The 22,849-nt window shown below is 38.7% G+C and overlaps 1 protein-coding gene across 1 annotated transcript in view; it reads left to right on the top strand.

Moving 5' to 3' along the window:
* Positions 1-230: 230 nt before the first annotated feature.
* SLC39A9 (solute carrier family 39 member 9) overlaps positions 231-22,849 on the top strand; it is a 40,954-nt gene continuing 18,335 nt past the window's right edge. The window contains exons 1-2 of the mRNA XM_054567370.1: positions 231-1,025; positions 19,346-19,454. Of these exons, the coding sequence (XP_054423345.1) occupies positions 930-1,025; positions 19,346-19,454 (205 nt within the window). The 5' untranslated portion in view covers positions 231-929. The remainder of the gene's footprint in view (positions 1,026-19,345; positions 19,455-22,849) is intronic.

Raw genomic sequence — 22,849 nt, 5'->3', positions numbered from 1 at the left:
TTTCGAAATATAAAAAAAAAATCATTTTTAAAAAAACTCTGTCTTCCATACTCTCGTTGTTAGGCGTACGGTAAAGCGATCACGGATGTACAGAGTGACACAAGTCATGTTTCACTTGCCCTACTAAAAAATGGCGGCAGTCTAAGAACCCTGGGCCATAGGTCGGTTGTTACCCGGAAGTACCATTTTAAAGGAGGGGACGGTGCGGAAATCCGGAAGTGGATGTAATGAAGGGGTGCCACTTGGCGGCCATGGCTGCTGTAGTATCGATAGCTCCGGGTCAAAGCCCAGTGGAGTGGAGTAATATGGGCAGTGCCAGGTATAGGGCAGAGACAGCTTTGTATCGGATTCGCTGCTGAACCCCTAAGACCTCTCGTTATAGACTTACTGGACTCCTTTCCTCATTCTAGACTCGGACGAGAGTTTGCCGGGACTGGTGGGCTGGTCCCAGCCTGGGAGGATCATTGGCAGGGTGGCCCAAAGAACTAGGGTTGCCAGGAGAACGAACAAGTTCGCTTGGATTTTCCTCCTTTTTTCCTGCTGCCACCTGCAACGTTGTCTGTGGAAAGAGTGGGCCCGTTGTGCCACCCTCATTCCTACCACTGAAGAAATCGCTCATTAGCATATTTGCCCCATTGACTTTTCCCATCGTTGTTAAGCCATCGGAATCCAGTGACTGGCATCTGAAAACCCAGGTTCTGGGGACCTAAGATTGCTGAAAGTTCTCTCTGGTGCTAATATCAGCAAAAGGGGCTGTTTCCAGGTACGTTCAATAGAAAGGTGCTTCGTGAACACATCTGCTGGTTGGGAGGACGAAAGAACTGGAAAGTCCCTCTTGTTCTCTTGGAATCACCACACGCATTTAAGAACCTTTTGAAGCCACTGAAAATTTTTAGTCTGGTGGTGGTGGGAGAATAAAGGAGGGCAGAATGGATGATTTCATCTCCATTAGTCTGCTGTCTCTGTCTATGTTGGTGGGATGTTACGTGGCTGGAATCATTCCCTTGGCTGTTAATTTCTCGGAGGTAAGAAATTTGCAATTTTTTTGTCAGCTGTCAGGATGATTGCTAGAAAGTAGTCACAGTTGTAAAGGGAAGCTGCTTCCCCCAATTAATCTCAGAACTAAAGGTCTTATTAAGGAAGGTTATTTGTTAAAAAGATGCATAACATTTAATAATAGAAGCAAACTTCATATTCAGCACTAGAGTTCTTAACCTGGGTATGTGGATCCACGGCAGATCCTGGAGTACTCCCTGAAGTTGCATACAAAAATTTGGAGCTCTGTGCATTTTCCTGGAGAAAAGCACAATAACAGTCTTTTGATTTTCAGAAGTTTCAAGGAATTAAGAGTCCTGATTGCTATCAAGAACTTTAAATGGTGAATGTTATTCGTTCATATGTGTTAAGATCAATATTACTTGTCTTTTTGAGAGAATCAAGCATAGTTGTTTGGAGAAACATAGTTTTGGATACCTGTATTAGAATTAGGTAAGAAAAATATACTTTAAAAAACTTAGATTGTTTGTAACTCACTTTTCCCTTTAAAGAAGAAAAGCATTGGAATGGATATAAGATATTGTGTTCAAATCTATTTGCTTAGAAATGAAATTTTTGCTAATATATTTTGACATTTTGGTTAGTTGTTATTATTCGAACAAATGTTAACTAATGGGGGAAGGAAAGGTAGATGAAAGCATTGTTCAGTGAAAATGGAGATAGGTTCTTCAGGTTGTCATAAAGAGTGCATAAGGTGTACAGTGCTCAAACATCTAGGGAGAAAAACAGCTACATTGTGGGGAACAGGATTTCACCAGTATGACCTGTCCCGGGTTTTACTTCCAGTCCTGAAAGTACTTTCATAGGACAGGGGAAAGAATGGCCTGAAGTAGAAAGGAAAGGTATGGATGAAGTGTGAGGTAGGCTTTGAAGATAGCCTGTGTATGGGATGGGGCAAAAGGTGAGACCAGGCCTTCTGGGTTTGAAACATAATTTAAGCTCACAGCCAGATGGAAGGGAGGGCTGAATTGCTGCTGCTCCTTTAATGTTTCCTTTTTGTATCTGTATGCCTCAGCGTCTGATGCTGACATAGATACCTTTTTTTTTTTTTTTTTTTTTTTTTTTAGCACATATATTACTGAACTTCATTTAAAAAACCCAATAGGGTACATAAGGAATCTGAGACTCAGGCTATGTAACTTGGATAAAGTCACGAAATATGTTAGAACTAGAGCTGGGGTTTTTTTGTTTTGTTTTGTTACTTTTTTATTGAATTTATTGAGGTGACATTTGTTAATAAGATTATATAGGTTTCAAGTGTACAGTTCTATAATACATTATCTGTATTTTGTATTGTGTCTTCATCACCCTGAAGCAAGTCTCCTTCCAGAGCTGTTTTTTTAAATCTAGGTTGTTTAGACTCAGAACAGTTTGTAGCCATTGTCCGTTGTGGCAGAGGTAGCACATTTGTAGCTCATGTACCAAATTTAGCTAGGAGACTTAGTTGTTATATTAGTAGAGTGTTTAATTTTATTATTGTGGTGTTTTATTTTGTCTGTATTTCCTCAAGACAATAGTTAGCTAGAGCTGAGTAGCCGTAGATGTCTCTGTATCCTTGGCTGTGAAGCCTGCTGAACTCATTTTAGCTACCTGCCTGCCCAGTGCTTTGTGAGCCTGCCGTCTTTCTTTTAACTACATTAGAATTAAATTAACATTAATAGGGCTGCCATTTGTGAGCTTAAGTTCATATATTTAAAAACCCACTTAGGTGATATTTACCAAGAATCATAATTCAAACAAGAAACCGATAAAACTTCTCATTTCTATAGAATGCTTAGGACTTTTCCAATTTCAGTATTTTCTCAAATTATCTTGGGTGATTTTTGCAATATGCAGATATATGATATTTTTGTTCTCATTGGAAGGAAATGGGTACGTGAGTAATGTAGTTAACCATTAATAAAAATAGGTAGTATGTTATGTCATTCTAAATTGAGTCATGTGGTCTGTTCCAACTGTAGGTCTTAAAATGCTATAAATTGGCATTTGTAATATCTGTTTATTATTAAAGCAGGAACAATGCATTTTAAGCTGTTAGAATAAAATGAAAGTTATAAATAAATTAGAGACATTTTAGAATTTTAACTGATGTTTCTATCTTGTGGGAATTAAGCATTTTTTCCTAGGTAAAATATACTACTATTGACCAAAGTATTATGAAAATAGTGAGGTGATAAATTAGTAAAAATCAACTTCATTCATGGGGGCTGGGAAGCACAACTTCTACCCTTAGAAAATAGCTCTTCATATTCCTAGCTTTTCTTAGGGACTAGTGTTATTGTAAATAGGAAAACCAATAAACCTAATTTATTTTGCAGTTCACTTTCATTTACGTGATAATATGCTTTTTATTCATGTTCTTAATCTAGCTGCTGCTTTGTCATTCAGTACTTGCTTCAGAATGTCTCAGCAGGAATAAAAGATCAATAAAACCATTAATTATGGCAGGATTGGTATTGAGAAGTGAGTTAAAATCAAGTAGCCTGAAATTACTGTAGCAGTGGTGTCTCCCTGCCATATCTGACCATCAAGAGTTTTATGTGACATTGATTTCTCTGTCATTTTCTCCAACATTCCTTGCCGCCAAACCAACTTTCCTGATGCTTTTGGAACTTCTCGTCCTTGCCTTTAGACCTGGTGACTGTACCTTCATGTCCAAATGATTTATAAAACAAAGGGAAAAAACCTCTGACTCTCATATGCTTTTATAAGGAACCGATGAACAAGAGGCTCTCTTCCTCAGCATATGGGAAGGAGAAAAACTAACCTTGTAAAGGAGGCCAAAGCATGCTTTACACACAGGAGGCCCTGTCTGGTAAAGGAGATGGACACATTAGTTTAGCACTATCTTACATTTTTTGACTCAATTGTTAGTGAGCAGTTTTCTTCAGCTCTAAATGGAAATGCACGTGTAGGTTGAGAGCCTCCAAGTTAACATTACCTAGTAAAAACCCAATTTAGCAGGTGATCTGATTGATAATGAAGTCAAGATAAAAACGAGGCCAAAGTGGGATTTTAGCTCGACTGTCTGAGACTGTCTGAGGATCGTAGTTTACCTGAGCGTGTCTTCTTTTTTATCACGGAGCTAGTGACAGAGTGCAAGCTGTGTTTGCATCAGAACTCTAGGGCAGCGTTCCTCAGAGTATCTGGTAAATGACCAGTTTTTGTGTTTGTTTAATTTCCATTCCACTGAAGACCCGATCTATTTGTAAAAATGAAATACTAAGAAAATGAAATGGGGGGGGACATAAAAAATACAGGCCCAAATGTAGTGTTATTAAGTTGAAGAGACATACAATTTCTCTTTTAATTATAATGATCATATTGCTATAAATTTTTTGAAGGCTTTATTTCACTTTCTTGTAGACTAGTTTGGATTATAATGCCACATTTTTCATGTGTTAAAACAGTACAAATCCATAGGTATGCAGATGAAAGTAGTGCTATTCTTTAATTAAAAAATTAAGATGATTAATGGTGAACTAATTTCAAAAGGTACTGCCTGAGACAGGTAGAATACTTCAGAATCAGTGTCCCTATGTGAGCAGGCTATTTAACATCCAACTCTGTTCTGTTAAATGACCTTAATAACATTGTTTTGAGGATATAATGAAATAAGCACAGGGCTTAAAACTGTATTTAGAACACAAAGATTTTTTAAAACCTTGGAGATTATTAGTGCTGATAATGAAAATTTTTTAAGGTTTTAATTTTTATGACTTTGTTGTAAATTGTAATTTTAAACCTCTTATTTTTGGAACAGACTTAATAGTGGGTAACCCCTTAGCACCACCACCTCCCTTTAACATGGGAACTCCTCAGCAGTTTGTTTGAAGTCTGAAGGGATCTTGTTTGGGGGTTGGCATTCCTATTCATGAATGTTCCATTTGGGGAGGACAGGGCTTTTCCTTTAATCTCCCTGCTTTATAATACTTTCCTTAATATTTAACTTTCTTTTCTTCATTATATTTCTCATTTTAAGGTGAGTGGTGTTGTTCATGTGTAACAGTTTTGTTTTGTGTCTAATGATAACTGACCCATTTATAATAAATATTGTTAGGGCTTTGAGTTACCACCAAATCAAAGGTTTGTTCCTAAAGAACACATTCATTCAGTATGCTTTTTTCTTCTGGAAATTGGTTCTTTCTGAAATAAATTTGACAAAGTTGCACTTTTAAAGACTTGTGCACTGTCTGGTATATTAACCTTTTATTCTCTTACGGTCATACAATAGTTTTTACATTTTTTTAAACATCTGTTAGGAATTTCATTTGTAATTGACTCATATCTTGAAAGCATTCGTAACTTTGTCTTTTCTCAAGTTATTTTCTTGTAAGGTTGTTGCCTCATAAGTATCTTTGCTTGATAAAACTAAGTTTGGAGCAAATAAAGTCTCAATACAATCTGATTCAATATTATTTACCTGAAAAGCTTTCTTTTTTCCAGCGTATTATATGGATAAATATTATTGAAACTTATGTGCACATGAATATTTATAATAGCTATTGCTTTTTGAGATCCTTCTGTTACCAGGCACTGATACTCATCATCTTATTTAAACCTCAGGATGAGACTGAGATAGAGATGCTGTTAAACCTCACTTTACAAATCAGCACAGTTGGGCTTGGAGAGGTCACAAACACTGGTAGAGGTGGATTTGAAACTAAGCCAGTTTGATTACCAGTCCAAAGCACTTGACCAGTAGAGGATATTTTTTTTCCTAATGAAAACTGTGTAAAAAAGGAATGAAATGGATCTAAATAGGTACCCTTTAGCTCCCCAAATTAGGAACTTCTTAACACTACTGGTATTGTACCCCTTACACTCCCCAGTTTAAGGACCACCCTCCCCCCGCCCCCCGGCTGCTCGTCATTTAATTTCTACTTGCTGCAAAGGAACACGGTTACTGAGTGTCAGGAGGACTCGTGTGTGGCTTGGGTAGTAGAGAAAGGTTCCCTCAATTTCTTTTTTTGGTGTTTTAACTGTAAAAGAACCTAACTGCTTCTCCTTGGGACAGCCTGCCTAGTCTGTGGGTGGGGTCAGGAGGGGGAAGGAGGTAGAGGAGGAGGGATGTGGGAAGGGGCTCAAAAGAGCCTAGTGCCTCTGGAGGTCTGGTGGCTGGTGGTGGCCGCTCAGGATGGGGGTCTGGCGTTGGCTTTGCCAGACTGGCTGCCAGGCTGCTCCCTTGTGGCTTCTGGAGCCAGGTCACAGGCGATAATGCTGCTGGAGGCCTGGGGAGACTTCGAGAGCTCTGGGGAACGGGAGGGTAGACTTCCTGAAAAAGAAGCGTGCCCACCAGTGACCCAGGTCAGCCTTGGGGCGACCAGGGTGGTGGGCAATGGCGTCCCCAGGGTACTGGCACTTCCACAGGAGCTGTTACTGAAAGTGGAGCCCAGGCGCCACTGGTGGTAGTCGTGGGTGGCATGAGCGAGCCGCTGGCAGGGTGGGTGTCTGCCATGCTCTTGCTTGTGGACAGGTGGACGCCTTGGTGACTAGGCTGTGCGGGCCTCGGCACCCAGTTACGAGTGGTGGGGAACCGCGGGAAACCAGGGAGCTAGGCCGTGGAGCCCATTTGCAGAGGAACTGTGGGCGGCTGCTCCGTTGGCTGAGCCGCATGGAATCCCAGCTTAGGTATTTCACTAACATTTCACAGTACCTCTCATGCCTTAATCAGTGTAGCAGCATTGAAACGACAGAGGTAAACAATCTTCAAATACCTTTGAAACCTGTGAGAAGGGACTATGTTTTAGATGTCCTTTAAAGGAACACTTATCAAATTGGAACCTGAAGCAGTTCCTATTTTGAATTATCCAAGATTAATTTCACACTTTATATTTTCATAGCTTAGTCATTTCTCAAGTGTGCTATTTAAGAATTAACATACTTTTTGAGGGAAGACGACCTGAAATGGATTCAGAATGCTTCTGAATGCGATAGTCTTAACCTTTCCTCTACTTGGAGAATTTAGCTTTGAGCCTTTATTGAGTGATAATGTTTAAGATCCTCTATAGCTCATTTTGGAATTCTAGGTAACAAATAGTAATGCTAAGTATAAGTATATGTAGGTATTTTTAAAACCTGTGATGGAATTTTAGAAATCTCAGTCCTCCTTGAATACTAATATTCAATGTCTAGCTTTATTGAAATACAATAGAAATAGGTGTCAGTTGGTCTGGAAATTGAAATTCTTCTACCCCAATTACATGGATTTTTAAGTGACAGAGTTTGGGGTTAAGTGCTAGATAATGACATCAAACTATTGCAAACCCTGTATTTACTTGGGGGTCAATTTTCTACTGAGCAATCATTTTATTGTAGCTTCTGTACCTGTTGTATGTTCCTTTCATTAATTCTTTAGTCATCTGCCAAAGGAAAGTTGAGGAAAGAAGGACAGGTGCTAAAAGCAAAAAATGAAACAGCGAAGTGGGTTTTATAGAGAAGCAGTTTAGCATAGTGCTTAAGAATAGAGATTCTTAAGCTAGATTCCTGAGGTTGAGATCGTGGGTCTGCTATTTGCTGGCTGTGTGAGCCTGGGCAAGTTACTTGAACTTCCTATGCCTCTGTTGTGAAGTGGGGATAATAGAAGTACCTGTCTCATAGGATTGAGTTAATAGATTATAATGGAACATGCCTGACACAGCAAGTACTTAGTAAATATTAGGTATTATAATAGAAATGAAGGAGAAGAATATTGGTAGCACGTCTCTTGTATAGAGCTTGTTCATCCAGAAACCTCAATAATCTAAAAAAGGTTAAAGGAAAAAGATTAAGGTTAAGAAAAGCTAAATAGCCTGAAGAGCAAGCATTTTATTTGCTCACTACTGTGCCTGGCACTCACTTGGCTCCTCTGCACCTTCTTACGTAATTATAGTAGGCTAGTATGCCAGTCATCAATTTATTGCCTCTCAGCTCCATGTTCACTCTCTGTTGACTACTATGCAAAAAACAGATCTGGGCCTTTTAAGTGTTTTTCCTTTGCCAGCTGGCACAATGTTGAGCTTTGTCAATAGAGGACACTGGAGACAACTCGTTAGATAAGGCGTTTCACTTCTTGATTCTGGCAGGCTCCTAAACAACTTCTCTGACATCAGTTGCATCTGTAGTATCTGCAGCCTCCCCAGTGTCCAGCTTGCCCAGCGCAGCCTTCTGAAGCGCAGGTGGCTCCTCCAGCCTTCAGCTAGGCTTCTCTCGCGCCTGCACAGCAGGCAGCTTTCCAAGCCCCTTCTCCCACTGGTACCTGCCTTGGGAGGTATTATAGGAGTCTCTCCAGTAAGACACTTTACCATGAACAGCTTTCCCTGAAACTTTAGAGTGTACATTTCTAGCAAGTTCCACCACTGTGGCACCACAAAAACTCTGGCCGTGATACTGTCGTTTACAATAAGAAATACATATTTGGTCTTCGTTGCTGATTTTGGCATGGAGCATGTAAGACCCTTGGAACTTCCTAAATGATGAGAGCCATACAGGTGTCTTCTATGTGAATAAGGTGACTTCTAAAAGTCACTGCATAACCTAAGGATGGGGGCTGGTTGGAGGACTGAAATTCAGTCCCACTGGGGAGGGGAGATGGGCTGGAGGTTGACTCAATCGCCAACAGCTAATGATGTAATCAATCTCGCCTGTGTCATGAAGCCTCCATTTAAAAAAATGGGGTTCAGAGAACTTTCAGGTTAGGAGGTCTTGGGGGGTTGCACGCTTGGGGAGTGCGTGGAAGCTCAGCGCCCTTTCCCCATACCTTGCACAATGCATTTCTACCATCTGAGTGTCCCTCAGTTATCTTTTAATAATGAATGAGTAATTTAGTAAGTAAAATGTTTCTCTGAGTGTTAAGCAGATTAATGGAACCCAAGGAGAGGAGGTTGTTGGAACCTCCAATGTATAGCCAGTCAGTCAGAAGCCCAGGTGACAGCTGGACTGAAGTGGGGGACTTGGGCTGTCTTGTAAGACTGAGCTCTTCCCCTGTGGGGTCTGATGCTGTCTCCAGGCAGATAGCGTTAGAACTCAGTTGAATTCTAGGACCTAGCTGGTGTCCGAGCATTGCTTGGTGTGTAGAAACATCTCTCTCTCTCTCTCTCTCTCTCTCTCTCTCTCTCACACACACACACACACACACACACACACATCAGAGTTGGTCCCAGAACCTTTAACTCCCAGTTCACGGAGTCCTAGCCATGCACTCTCCAGCAGGGTTTGTATTTCAGCTCCCGTGGGACCTTTTTTTTTTTGAGCACTCTATCTGGGCCCTAAGGTTGCCATAGGTCCTTTTATCTGCTACTCTTACATTCCTTAGAATTCTCTCATTAGCTAATTTCTCATTACTTCACTCCTCTGTTATGGTTATTCTTTATATTAGACTTTCCCTGTTGAAATTACTTTATGATTTCTCTTTCTTGATTGGACCCTCTTAGGTAATGGGTTATAAAATCAAATAATTACTGAGGCTGAACAGGGAATCAGGCCTGGAGTAAGATAAAACAGTTAAAGTTTAAGAGGCTGAACAGTGATTCAGGCTTGGAGTAAGATAAAACAGTTAAAGTTTAATCAAGGTACCTGTGGCTGACCATCAGTGTCAACGCCTGGGAGCGTTTGGGAATGGCGAGAACTGTGGTCAACTGAAGAGCATGTGGCACTTGGTGACACCGTCCCTTGTGTTGCCAAATCTTCCTACTTCTCAGAAGTTGGAAATACAGATTTTTACATGAAGTCTCCTGAATTTTACATTTGGATACTAATTCACATATTGTTACTTCACTGCGTGGGCCAAACAGCCCATGTTTGTGACCTCCAGTGAAGAACCTCTGAGCTAGACTGTGATTTCTAAGTTCTTTTAAAACTTCTTTAGAAACAGTAAACTAGAATGGGTGGGGGATTAAATAAAGGACATATGTCACAGCCTGACAAAAAGGGGGAGACTAAAACACACTTCAAAGTAGTATAAAAAACCTCAAAGTGCAGTTGTTTAGAACCACTTAACAAAGGGGAAAACATCTCTTTACATTAAGGACATTGTGCTCTTTAGTCCAACCACGGTACAATAATTAATAATAATAATAGCTACAGTGTCAACTTAAGTGTTAAGTTCTGTGTAGCTTAGGTTATGCTACCAAGTAAAAGAAAGGAGAATGTAAAATTTTACATTTACCAATAACCAACCATGTTAAAAATGCAAACCAATAAAAAAAAAAAAAGAATGGAAAGAAAAAATGTTTCTAGTGATTCTCACTGTACAGTGGAATCACTGTTAAGGCTCTTAACAGTAACCTTGAAAGGGAAGAATTCTTGTCCTGATTATAGATGAAGAAATTGAGCCTCAAAGTTTACTAAGTTCAAAGCCATTAGTAACATAGCCTCTAATTAAATGATCATCCTTTTTTAAAAAGCCTGATTGTATAGTAGAGGCTCTTTGTAGAAAATTTAGAAAATGTGATAATATGTAAAAGGAAAGTAAAATCATCTTCTAGTCCTAGCCTGCGTGGCTCAGTTGTTAGGAGCATCGTCCTGTAGACTGAAAGGTTGCAGGTTCCATTCTCGTCAGGGCACATACCCAAATTGCAGGTTCAGTCCTGGGTCTGGGCGTGTATGAGAAGGTGACCAATTGATGTTTCTCTCTTACGTCAATGTTTTTCTCTCTCTCACATTGATCTCTCTCTCTCTCTCTCTCTCTCTCTCTCTCTTAAAACAATGGAAGAAAAATGTCCTCAGGTAAGGATTAAAAAAAAAATTACCTTGTATTCCACTGTACAGTGAGAATCACGAGAAACATTTTTTCTTTCCATTCCTTTTTTTTTTTTATTGGTTTGCATTTTTATCATGGTTGGTTATTGGTAAATGTAAAATTTTACATTCTCCTTTCTTTTACTTGGTAGCATAACCTAAGCATTTCCTTTATTATTATAAATGTGTTCTAGGCACTTTTAATGCCTTCATTACATTCAGTTATTTTATGTACAGAAATTCTTAAGCATTTAATTTGTTTCCATAATGGTGTTGAATGGATATTTTTGTGTCTGATGTTATAAACGTATTTCAGATTATTTCTGCATTATTTCTGATCTTGAATGACAAGATCAAAGGACATAAATATTCTTAAGAAGATTCTCAATTTATATTACCAGTTTTTATGATACTATAGTCTCACAAACATTGAATACTGTCATTGTTAATTTTTAAAAATTTGCTTGCTAATTTGATAGAGAAAAAAAGTATTGTTTATTATTTTAATTTTCTCAGTTCAATTAAACATCTCATATATTAATAACAGTATTTATTACCACTGTTTTCCCATGCTCTTTCCCAATGGGTTTTTGTTTTTGTAGTCACATTGAACAGTCTTCTGGGATTTCCATTTTTGTTTAGTTCTTTTATGTTTAGAAAGAGGACTGACAGAGAAAGAAAAAGGAGTTAGTCTTGTTTTCCAAGATTGGAGGAAGTGACATTAATAAAGCATTTTTTGTGCCCTGGTTAGTGTGGCTCAGTGGATTGAGCGCTGGCCTGTGAACCAAAAGGTCACTGGTTTGATTCCCTGTCAGGGCACATGCCTGGGTTGCAGGCCAGGTCCCCATTTGGGGGCGCATGAGAGGCAACTAATTGATGTTTCTCTTGCACATCTATGTTTCTCTCTCTCCTTCTCCCTCCCTTTTCCTCTCTCTGAAAATAAATAAATAAACCTTTTTTTAAAAAAGTATTTTTTGTTATTTCATTTATGTCAAATGAATTAGGAAAGGGGAAGCCTATGTGGTGCTGGCAGAATGGCAAGTGTCAGGTAGCATTGTTCATTGGAACTTAAGTATCTGGGTTTTGTTCTGTTGTTCTTGTGGAGGAGGGGCTTAGAAGCCTTCCCCTGCATATTACTGATGATGTTAAAGAGAAGGAATAATGACAGTTACTCTGTGCTAAGTGTGCTCATATCCTACTCCTACATGATAATAATAGTAACAGTGGTCATCATCTCAGTTCCTTCTCATAGAGGAGGCCAGTGAACTTGCTCAGGGTCACACGGCTGCTACCCAGAGGAAGGAAGCTTTTTGGCATCTGTCTCAGGTGTAAGGACTTGAATAACAAAGTTCATAGTTGAGTTTCCTTCATAACCTGTTACTGACACTTAGCAGATTATATAGTAGTTAAATTGACATTAGAAAGTATTTCCGTGAAACAGCGTTGTTTTTAAGAATATGGAGAAAACCTTTGTTGCTTGAACAAGAGTTTCTCTGTACCCTGTATATTTCATCTCTTCAGTGTCTAGAGCTTAGAAGGGAACAGTTTTATAACAAGAGGTGCATCTCTAATTTTTTTTAGGAAATTACAGTTGATGTTTTCAGTACTAAAATTAGCACAGTACAAGGAAGGGTTAAAATAAACTATTTTCAATATTAAAAGCTTTAAAAATTATTGGCTTATATTTAGTGTAACCAAACAATTTATTGACTCTTTCTATGAGCAAGAGAAAGAAAAACGATTTAACTATCTTGGTGTCTGCCAAGAAAATTAAACTGACTTCAGAGCTTTGCGTTGATAGCTATGGCATTGAGTACATGCTGTTGTTTTAAATAATACGTCTGGTCAGTCCTTTGGCTCAGTCAAGCTACAGCTGTGAAATTGTAAAATGTGATAGCATAAAACCAATGCATTGCACGGTTCATGCCTCTCTTGAGCAAATATTTTATTCCTTTGACAGAAACGATCACTTTGGGAACTCACTTTTCATCTTGAACTACACTTGGAATTTGTAGTTCTTCCTTCAAATACACCCGTTTAGTGATTTACCATAAGCAAAGGAGAGAAACTGTCAGCATCTTAAATGAGACACATAATTTTGAGATTGAATCCCAAGTTGTGAAGTTGTGTGAAAGAATGCAGCTATACAAATAACACGGAGCCACATCTGTAGGGCTTAAAATAAGTATGGTTGCATCTAAAACGATTTAGGTAGTTGAGAAATTTTAAAAGAAAAAACTGAAATGACAACTTATGGCAATGATGCTTTTTTTCTTTAAATACTGATTGTTTTCATGAAAAATGTTGTCTCTAAAGCAGTGGTCACTGTGACATTTACTAAGCTAATAAAAGTTATATAGAATTGAGCTTCTGGTCAAGATGGTGACATAGGCAGGCTTGCCTCTTTGCACAATCACTTCAAATTTACAACTAAAATATAAAACAACCATTACTCAGAAACGGCAGAAATCAAGTTGAATGGAAGCCTGACAACTGCAGAATTAAAGGAACCACATCCATCCAGACTGGGCGGAGGGGCACAGATGCAGAACAGGCTGGTCCCACCCCTGCATGGATAACAATTAGGGAGGGATGTCTCAGGAGTGAAGAGTCCAGGCCCACACCAGGCCCCCCAGCCCAGGGGTCCAGTGCCAGGAAAGTAATTCCCCACAACTTCTAGCCGCAGAAACCAGTGGGAACTGAGTCGGTGGAGGAGGCTGCTGGATCCCTAAGCAGTTCCTCCTGGGGAACCCACACATGGACTCACCCACTCAGACTCGCTTCCTCTGAGCTCCAGCACTAGGGTGGCAGCTTGAGGGGCACCAGTGGCATACAGGGAGAGACTGAAGTGTCTGGCATCAAGGCAAGCAGAGGCCATCATCCCTTTGCTGAGCCCTCCCCCCATAGAGCAGGTAGGCTGGTGCCATATCTGAGACTCCATCAACCTGGCTAACCCTGTGTGACCCACCTTGGAGATCAATAGACGGTCTACCCCACCCAATTTAGGGGCCCACCCAAGCTGCTTTTCCCTAAGAATGGCGTGTCTTGGCTCCTAAATCCTATCAAACAAGCAACAGCCGGCTTCAGTGAGCCCTAGCAGCAGCCAGATTAGAGTCACAGCTTGGCTTTTCCTCGGAATCTCCAAACGCAGCACTACTAGTAGCTATCTCAGATTGTTTTATAGCTCAGGGAGGGTGCCCCGGGCAAAATGGGAGCTGACCTTGGCTTGCATCACCTGGGAAACCCCTGGGCCAACACCCCCAGAGGACAGCTACAGATTAACTTGGAGGACCACCACTCTGCCCCTGCACAGCCAGTCCTCCACGGAGGGTGTAGGTGGGTGGGTCAGTGGTCACAGCCAGTCCTTAGAGCTGACTGGCCTGGGTAAATCCCTCCCATTGGTTTGCCAATAGCAACTGAGGCTCAACGACAAGAGGCAGGTGTACTTAGCCCACATGAAGGGCACACCTCAAGTACCCAGCTTGGGGGACAGGGAAGTCTGTGCCACTGAGCCCTACAGGACATTTACTGCATTAGGCCACACTACCTAAACACGGAATCAAAGCAGCTCTACTTAATACATAGAAAGAAACACAGGGAGGAAACAAAGAAACATGGCCCAAATAAAAGAACAGATCAAAACTCCAGAAAAAGGCCTAAACGAAATGGAGATAAGCAATCTTTTGGATGCAGAGTTCAACACTATTCATAAGGATGCTCAAGGAACTCAGTGAGGACCTCAGCAGCATAAAAAAGACCCTGTCAGAAATGAAGAATACACTAATTGAAATAAAGAACAATTTACAGGGAAACAACAGTAGAATAGATGAAGCCGAGAGTGAAATCAATGATTTGGAACGTAAGGAAGCAGAAAAACAACCATGCAGATAAGAAAAAAGAATAAAAAGAAAATGAGGATAGTATAAGCAGCCTCTGGGACAATGTTTGAGCATTCCAACATTTGCATCATAGGGGTGTCAGAGAAGAGTAAGAGCAAGAAATTGGAAATCTATCTGAAAAAATAGTGAAAGAAAACTTCCCTAATTTGGTGAAGGAAATAGACATGCAAGTCCAGGAAGTACAGAATCCCAATTATGATGGATGTAAAGAGGCCCACTTCGTGACACATCATTATTAAAAGGCCAAAGGTTAAAGATAAAGAGAGACTCTTAAAAGCAAGAGAAAAGAAGTTAGTTACTGGAAGGTTACCAGATGGGAGGGGGCACAGGGAGAATGGGTGAAGGGGCATGGGGATTTAAAAGTACAAATATGTAGTTACAAATAGCCATAGGGATGTAAAGTACAGTAGAGGAAATGGAGTAGCCAAAGAAACTATGCACATGACCGATGGACACAAACAATGGTGGGATGTTTTCCTGAGGGTGTAGGGGGGGCAAAGAGGGAAAATCAGGACAACTGTAATACTGCAATTAATAAAATATAATAAAAAACAGAAAGTTATGTAGGATAAAAGTCTTTTATATCACTTTACTGAAGATTGTAACAGTGACTGACCAGTCCTTGGCAAAAAGTAAATGTTATTGAAGATATTTGTGTTAATGAGACAAATGACAACATTGCCTCACAAATACTACGATAGAATCCTATAGTTCTTTATTATAACTACTTGAATACCCCTTAAGCCAAAACATAAATTCCAAATCAGTTAACCACTGAAAATTCTTGATAGTGGTTGCACTTGTAAGGAATATGTTTAAGCCTGTTTCCTAGTACAAGTATTCTAAAGAAGTTCCCCTATATTCATGTATTTGTTGATATCAGGGCCAGCGATGTGGTGAGTACCAAGTCCCTAGTGTCTTCCATGGTACTTGACAGTTAATTTATTCTTTCAGCAAATATTTAGGGAGATTATGTTACGTGCCAGATACCATCCTATAAACAAGGTTCAGCAATAAATTAAAAACAAAAATCTACCCTCACATAACTTAAAATTTAGGGAAAGCGGTTACAGGGACATACAAACATAGTGTTCAGTGGATGTTTAATTTCATTGGGTAAATAAGTGTGCTTTACTTAACTTCAGAATGAATTGAAAACATAATACAGTAATTTTAGCTCATATTGCCTCTCCTACAAAGAAATATTACAAAGCTAGGGGATTTGCTCAGATGTATCTTCATGATCACTTCCTACAAATTCTTATATTTATTGTTTCTGAAATTTGTTACGGTGTTGTAACACAGAGCTCGTGCTTACACTGTAGATCAGGGTTTTCTAGGCTTTTGGGTTTCACAGGCCAGTAATATTTTTGAAATTCGAGAGAACTGATATAGGGTTGCTTGATTTTAATTTTGCCAAATAAGAATGCTAAAAATAAAAACTATTGTCATTATTTTTTAAAAGAAAGGACACTTTTGTACTAAAGTATAAAACTATAAGCAAATTTAATAAAAATTATTAGAGAAGATACAGGGATCCTTCTGTATTCTTAAAACCATTTGTAATCAACAATTATCTCAAAAAGTTCATTTATTTATTTTTTTAGAGATCCAATGTGTTTTTTTAATTGTATTCTTTCCATTACCATTTATCCTCTTAAACCCCTCTCCCCAATGCAATCACCACAGTGTTATCCCTGTCTGTGCGTCAGTAATTTATTCCTTTCGGTTACTGAGTAGAATTGCATTGTATAAGTTAACCACAATTTGTTTATCCATTGTCCTGTTGATGGACATTTGTTCCAGATGAAGCTTCTATGAATGTTCTGTACATAAATCTTCATTTCTCTTGGTAAATACCCAAAAGTGTGGAGTCACTGATTTAACTTTATAAAAGATTACCAGTTTTCCAAAGTGGTTGTACTCTTTCATGCTTCCACCAGCATTGGATGAGAGGCTCAGTTGCTCTGTATCTTTGCCATCACTTAGTGTTGTTAATCTTCTAATTTTAGCTATTTTTTTAAGTATGAAGAGGTACCTCATTGTAGTTTAAATTTGCATTTTTCTGATGACTAAATGATTTTGAACACTTTTTACGAGGCTAGTAGGCCATGTATCTTTTGTGAAGTAGCTGTTCCGCATCATTTATTTTTTTTATTTTTTATTTTTTGTCTCTTACTGAGTGTAGAAGTTCTTTATATTTCAAACACAAGCCCTTCCTCTGTATCTTAGGTTGGGTTCCCAGGAAAAGAGACTGACAAGGGCATTTGCTTGCAAGAAGTTTACTGGAGAGTGTTCTTGGGAGTGGCATGTGTGAAAGAATGAACTGGACTAAGCAGATGGAGAAGTTGAGCTGTATGTCAGTTGCAGTAGCGGCCTCAGCTCGCCCCACAGCAGGCTCTGGAGCTGGAGGGCCCTTCAGAGACACCCTGAATGAAGGCAGGGGGGTTGGGCTTCGTCCCTCCCTCCGGACAACCCAGTGGACGAGTCAGTGGATGTGGGCTGCCCTGGGAGAGGGGAGTGCTTCCCTTTGGCCCAAGACCCGTCCCTCGGGGGGGTTCATCTGTGAGCCGTGGTTGGCAGCAGCCCCAGCAGCTGGGGGAACCGTGTCTCCCGCCTGAAGGGGCCTGATGGGGACAGTGTTACCACAGATTCCACCACAGATAAATGTATTGCTGATATTTTCTTCCGGTATGTAGCTTGTCTGTTCATTTTTTTAAATGTATCAGCAAACGTTTTAAATTCTGAGGTTGAATTTTGTGTTTTTGTGTTCTCGCTAAGCAATTTTGCCAACCCAAGGTCGCAAAGGTATTCTACCTACATTTTCGTTGACTAGAGAGAATGGTGAAAAGATTAATTAATCACCCTATCAATCTACACTGAATAGAGCTGGTTTTCCATCTTTTGTTGTTCATGCTCTGACAGTTTGTCTCGAATGAATGCTGTGATTAGCAACATTGGTGAATTTACTAACTTGGGAAAGACAAAGACTCTTAGAATAGCTCAGTATTAAATATTAAAATAGTAACACCAGTTGTTTGGTGTCATTTTTCTGAAATGCTTTAATCACTTTATTCTGTTTCCTCCTAAATCGTCACAAGACATAGAGAAATATTCTTATTTTACAGAAGAAAAGTTGAGGTACTGAGTTGTTAACTAAGTTGGACGTGGAGACAGTTGTGTCTCCCAAGCCAGTGCCCCAGCCGCTGGGAGCGTTTAGAATCCTCTCAGTTTATAAGCAGCTAAGAATGGCCATCCTAAATGTATGGAGGGCTGACCTGGCCTGTGTGCTCTGATTGTGTGAATTCCCCTCATGTTATATGGCACGTATTAGTTGGTGCTGATAAGCAACTCTAGTTTTCTTGTTTTCAATAGAGACATAGCGACCCGTGGATCCCTTCCTTCTTCCCAAACAAGGGGGAGGTAATATTTCAACCAGCCTTTCAGCTAAGAACTCATTTTTCTAGAGAGACTATGTGTACATATTTATTTCCTGAGCCCCATAGACACTAGTAGTACATCAGAGCTAATACAACCACTCTTATTTTGCTAATCTCATAAAAGAAAGTAAAATAGAAAAGTAAGTTTTAAAAAAAACTTACCTCAGTGAGTTTTACCTCAAACCTCAGTACGCAGTTTTAAAAAGAAAATAGAACAATTTAATATTGAACTAAACACAATTTTTTGTTGTATGAGTAATACATACTCATTTTAGATAAATTATAAATGTTTCATAAATTGTTATAAATTATGTATTATGTTTATAAATTATAAAAACATTTGTTAACATTTAACTTTTACTTGTACTTACATGTATACTTTTTGTTAAGAATATGAGATTGTCTGCCACCAGCTCTTCCTCATAGCAGTACATTATGAGTTTCTATAGCCATAAGTAGACCTATATCATAATTTTTCATGAGTCTTGTGGTACTGTGATGAAGTATTATAGTTTATTTAGCCAATCTCCTTTCTTGGACATTTAGGTTATTTTTGGGTTTGCACTCTTAATAAATGCAGTGGTCACCTTTGCATAGTTTTTCTTCTTTAGGGTGAATTTCTAGAAGTGAAATTGCTGAATCAAAGAATTCACATTCTTGAGACGTTAAATCTACATTGCCAAATTGTGGTCCAGATAGATTGCAGCAATTCATATTCCTTTTGGTGTTAGACAAGTGTGCTCATCTCTCCCTATCACGGATAGTAGACTGTTTTCCTGCATCACGGCCAAGCCAGCAAATTTTAAATTGTCATCTTCAGCCCTGGCTGGTGTGGCTCAGTGAATTGAGTGCCGGCTTGTGAAGCAGAAGGTCGCTGGTTTGATTCCCAGTCAGGGCACCTGCCTGGGTTGCCGGCCAGGTCCCCAGTTGAGGGCGTGCAAGAGGCAAACCGGTCGATGTATCCCCTCACACATCAATGTTTCTCTCCCTCTCTTTCTCCCTCTCTTCCCCTGTCTCTAAAAATAAATAAAATTTAAAAAATCAAGTTTAAAATGTCATCTTTGTGTTTTAATTGGCATTAATTATTCAAGAACCTGACTCTTTCTCATTTTTACTGGCCATTGCAGATTTTGGTCTCACAATGAGCAGCTCACAGTCTTGAAGAGATATTTCAGAAACTATTTCCCATTCATTCCTCAGCCTTTTCATTGGTTTCTTATCATTTCTTTCCAGGAGCGACTAAAGCTGGTGACTGTTCTGGGTGCTGGCCTTCTCTGTGGAACTGCACTGGCGGTCATCGTGCCTGAAGGAGTGCACGCACTTTATGAAGATATTCTTGAGGGTGAGAGAGAGAAAGTCCTCTGAGATATGTTGTTGAGATGGAGAGTTGAAAGGAGCTTAACGATTTTTTTTTCCTGAACTCAGTTCATCTTTGCCATGGAAGTCTACCCTAAGAAGAGTTCTTAAAATAAATCTTTTGACATCTTTGACGTTGAACATCCCAATTCATGAGTACCACTTAAGATTTGTTTGCAATAATGCATGAGTTTAAGTCTTTCAGAGTATGACTAACCTTGTTTAATGCCCACTCAGAAACTTCCTAAATCCTACATGATGGGTAATTTTAATGTTCTTTAATTGAAAAACTATGTAGACATCCACATTTGGATTTAAGGACTCTATAGTACACTTTGTAGATAATTAGTGGGGCCGCCCGCAGTAAAGGATGACTAAAAAACTGAAGAAGATTCTCCTGGCCCTAATAACAACAAGCAGAGAGCAGTATAGCTGTGGGAGAGTAAATGCTGGCCAGTTGGCGTGGTTCACTCACCTGCTAACCAATTTGGTCCTTCACACCAGCTTGAAAACATACTTGATTCAAATTTGTGATTCAGCAAAATCAGATTACTACTTACCATGAAACTTCACAGATATCTCTAGTATAAAGAGAATAGTATAAAGAGGTCTGCACCTTCCAAATTTTTTAGTAGATACAATGTAACAAATGGTTTTTCAGGTCTCAGTTGAGGAAAAGACCTGTGTCCTTTATCTAGAGTGATGATGTTATTACACCTTAGGTATGAATATAGTCATAATGGTAAAGAGTAAGGGTTGTGGGGGTTTTGTTGCAAAATAAGACTGAGACAGAGGATTTGTCAGCTTTAGGGGAAAAAAGGAATAAATCAAGAGCCTTACAGCAGTGGTTTCCACTCTGGTTTTGATCACACATCCTACTGGGAAAAGAGATGTACATGCACTCTTCTACTGATTTACTGTGTACGTTATAAAACACATGCCTAAAGTTATAGAAAAGTTTAAAATATGAGATTTAAAGTAAATGTGTATTGATCAGTATTTTCTTTCATATCCCAGTGGATCAGCTTGAATTTTTCTGGGTGTGATTATTCCACTGTAGAGATCAATATCCTGGTATGCTAGGAAACATTCAGACCATGACTGAATAGACAATTAAATTTTTTTCCTTGGCTTTCTAGCTAAGAAAGAATTATAGATGGCAGTTGCTTCCTAAGCTTATCTGATAATGAAAGTTCCTGGGGGCAGTTACATTTTAAAAATATAGTTTCCTGGCCCCCAATGTAGACTGCAGAATCAGAATCTCCAGGGAAAAGGCCTAGGAATACATTTTTTAACAAATTGCCAAATAATTCTTATTAGACAAATTTGGGAAACACTGGGGTAAAGGAAAGATGTACCTAAGGTATAGTTTTTTTTAAAATAACAATTTTATTGAAATATAATTTAATATATCATATTTCAGATACAATTTTAAGGTTTCCTGTTTGTTGGGTTATATTTATTTTCTTTTTCTGGTTTTGGCTGAGAATTGTGGATTCATTTGAAAATAGATACAATGTGCTTTATAAACCTACTTTTGCAAAAATAAGCATTCCTGTCTCTAACTTTTTTCATCATGGATTAGTCTCCAACCCTAAGCCATCATTTAAAATTTACTTTTTTATTTATATATTTTTACATTTACTTTTTTTGTTTTACATCTCTGTGACTTTTGACATGCATAGAGTCATGTTATTGCCACAGCAGTCAAAATACACAACAGTTCCAATTCACAGAAAAAATTCTCTTGTGCCCTCTTGTAGTTAACCCTGATCTCTTCTCTGTCTCTGTAGTTTAGCATTTTCCAAATGTCATATAAATAGAATTTTGTAGCCTTTGGGTCTGGCTTCTTTCACTTGGCATAATGCATTTCAGAGTTATCATAGTGTTCTATGTATTAATGGTTTGTAACTTTTTACTTCTGAGTAGTATTCTATTGTTTGGGTGAACCTTAGTTTGTTTATTCCTTCACGAGTCAAAAGATGTATGAGTTGTTGCCAGTTTTTGTGATTATGAATAACGTCACAGTAAACATTTGTGAACAGGCTTTTGTGTAACTGTGAGTTTTAACTTCTCTTCCATAAATAGGTATAAGTGGAATTGCTGGGTCATATAGTATGTGTGTGTTTAACTTCCTAAGAAATTGCCGAACTTGTTTCCAAAGTGGCTGTGCCATTTTGCATTTGTATCAGAAATGTGTGAGCTTTCCAGTTGATTCTCTTCCTTGTCAGCACTTGGTATTGTCTGTTTTGATTTAGTTTTTTATTCTAGTCATTGTAATAGGTGGGTAGTGGTAGCTTCGAATGGTTTCAGTTTGCAGTTTCCTAATTGGTAATAATGCTGAACATCGTTTCCTATGCTTCATTGCCATTGTTATATCTTTGGTGATCTTTTACTCATTTTTAAAATTGAATTTTCTTTTTCTTACTGAGTTTGGAGAATTCTTTATATATTCTGGGTACAAGTCCTTTATTAGATATGTGATCTGCCAATATTTTCTCCTAATCTGTGGCTTATTTTTTCATTCTCTTAATAGCCTCTTTGACGTAGCAGTTTTTAATTTTGATGAAGTCCAATTTATGACTTCTTTTTCTCATGAATTTTGCTTTTTGTGTCATATCTAAAAACCTTTGCTGAACTTAAGTTCACAAAGATTGTCTCTTGTTTTCTCTAGAAGTATTATAATTTTAGGTTTTACATTTAGGTCTATGATCCATTTTGAGTTAATTTTGAATACAGAATGAAGGTTCATTTTTTGTATATGGATAGATGCCTAATATTTCCAACACTCTTTGTTGAAAAGACTGTCCTTCCTTTACTGAATTGTCTTTGTATCTTTGTCAAAAATCAATTGACTGGCTCTAGCTTGTGTGTCTCAGTGGATTGAGTGCCAGCCTGCAAACTAAAGGGTCGCTGGTTTGATTCCCAATGTAGGGCACATGCCTGGGTTCCAGGCCAGGTCCCCAGGAAGGGGCTTGTGAAATGCAACCATACATTGATGTTTCTCTCCCTCTCTTTCTTCCTCCCTCCCTTCCCTTCTTTAAAAATAAGTAAATAAAATCTTTTTAAAAAAAACATCAATTGACCATATTTGTGTTGGTCTACTTCTAGATTCTCCATTTTGTTCTATTGATCTATTCACATGTTGTATATGCTTTGCCAATACTGCATTGTCTCGAAGATTAGCATTATAGCAAATCCAGATATCAGACAGCGGAGTTTTCTAACTTTGTTCTTACTTTTCAAAATTGTTTCGGTTAAACTAGTTCCTTTGCCTTTCTATAAAAACTTAGGAATGAGTTTATCGATGTCTACAAAAAAAATCATGCTGGGATTCTGATTGAGATTGAATTGAATCTGTAGATTAATTTGGGGAGAATT

Source organism: Pteronotus mesoamericanus, unplaced genomic scaffold, assembly GCF_021234165.1.
Source record: "Pteronotus mesoamericanus isolate MK-2021 breed Mesoamerican mustached bat unplaced genomic scaffold, CSHL_Meso_final contig_182, whole genome shotgun sequence".
Taxonomy (NCBI): domain Eukaryota; kingdom Metazoa; phylum Chordata; class Mammalia; order Chiroptera; family Mormoopidae; genus Pteronotus; species Pteronotus mesoamericanus.
This window is presented reverse-complemented; position numbering and strand designations above follow the sequence as displayed.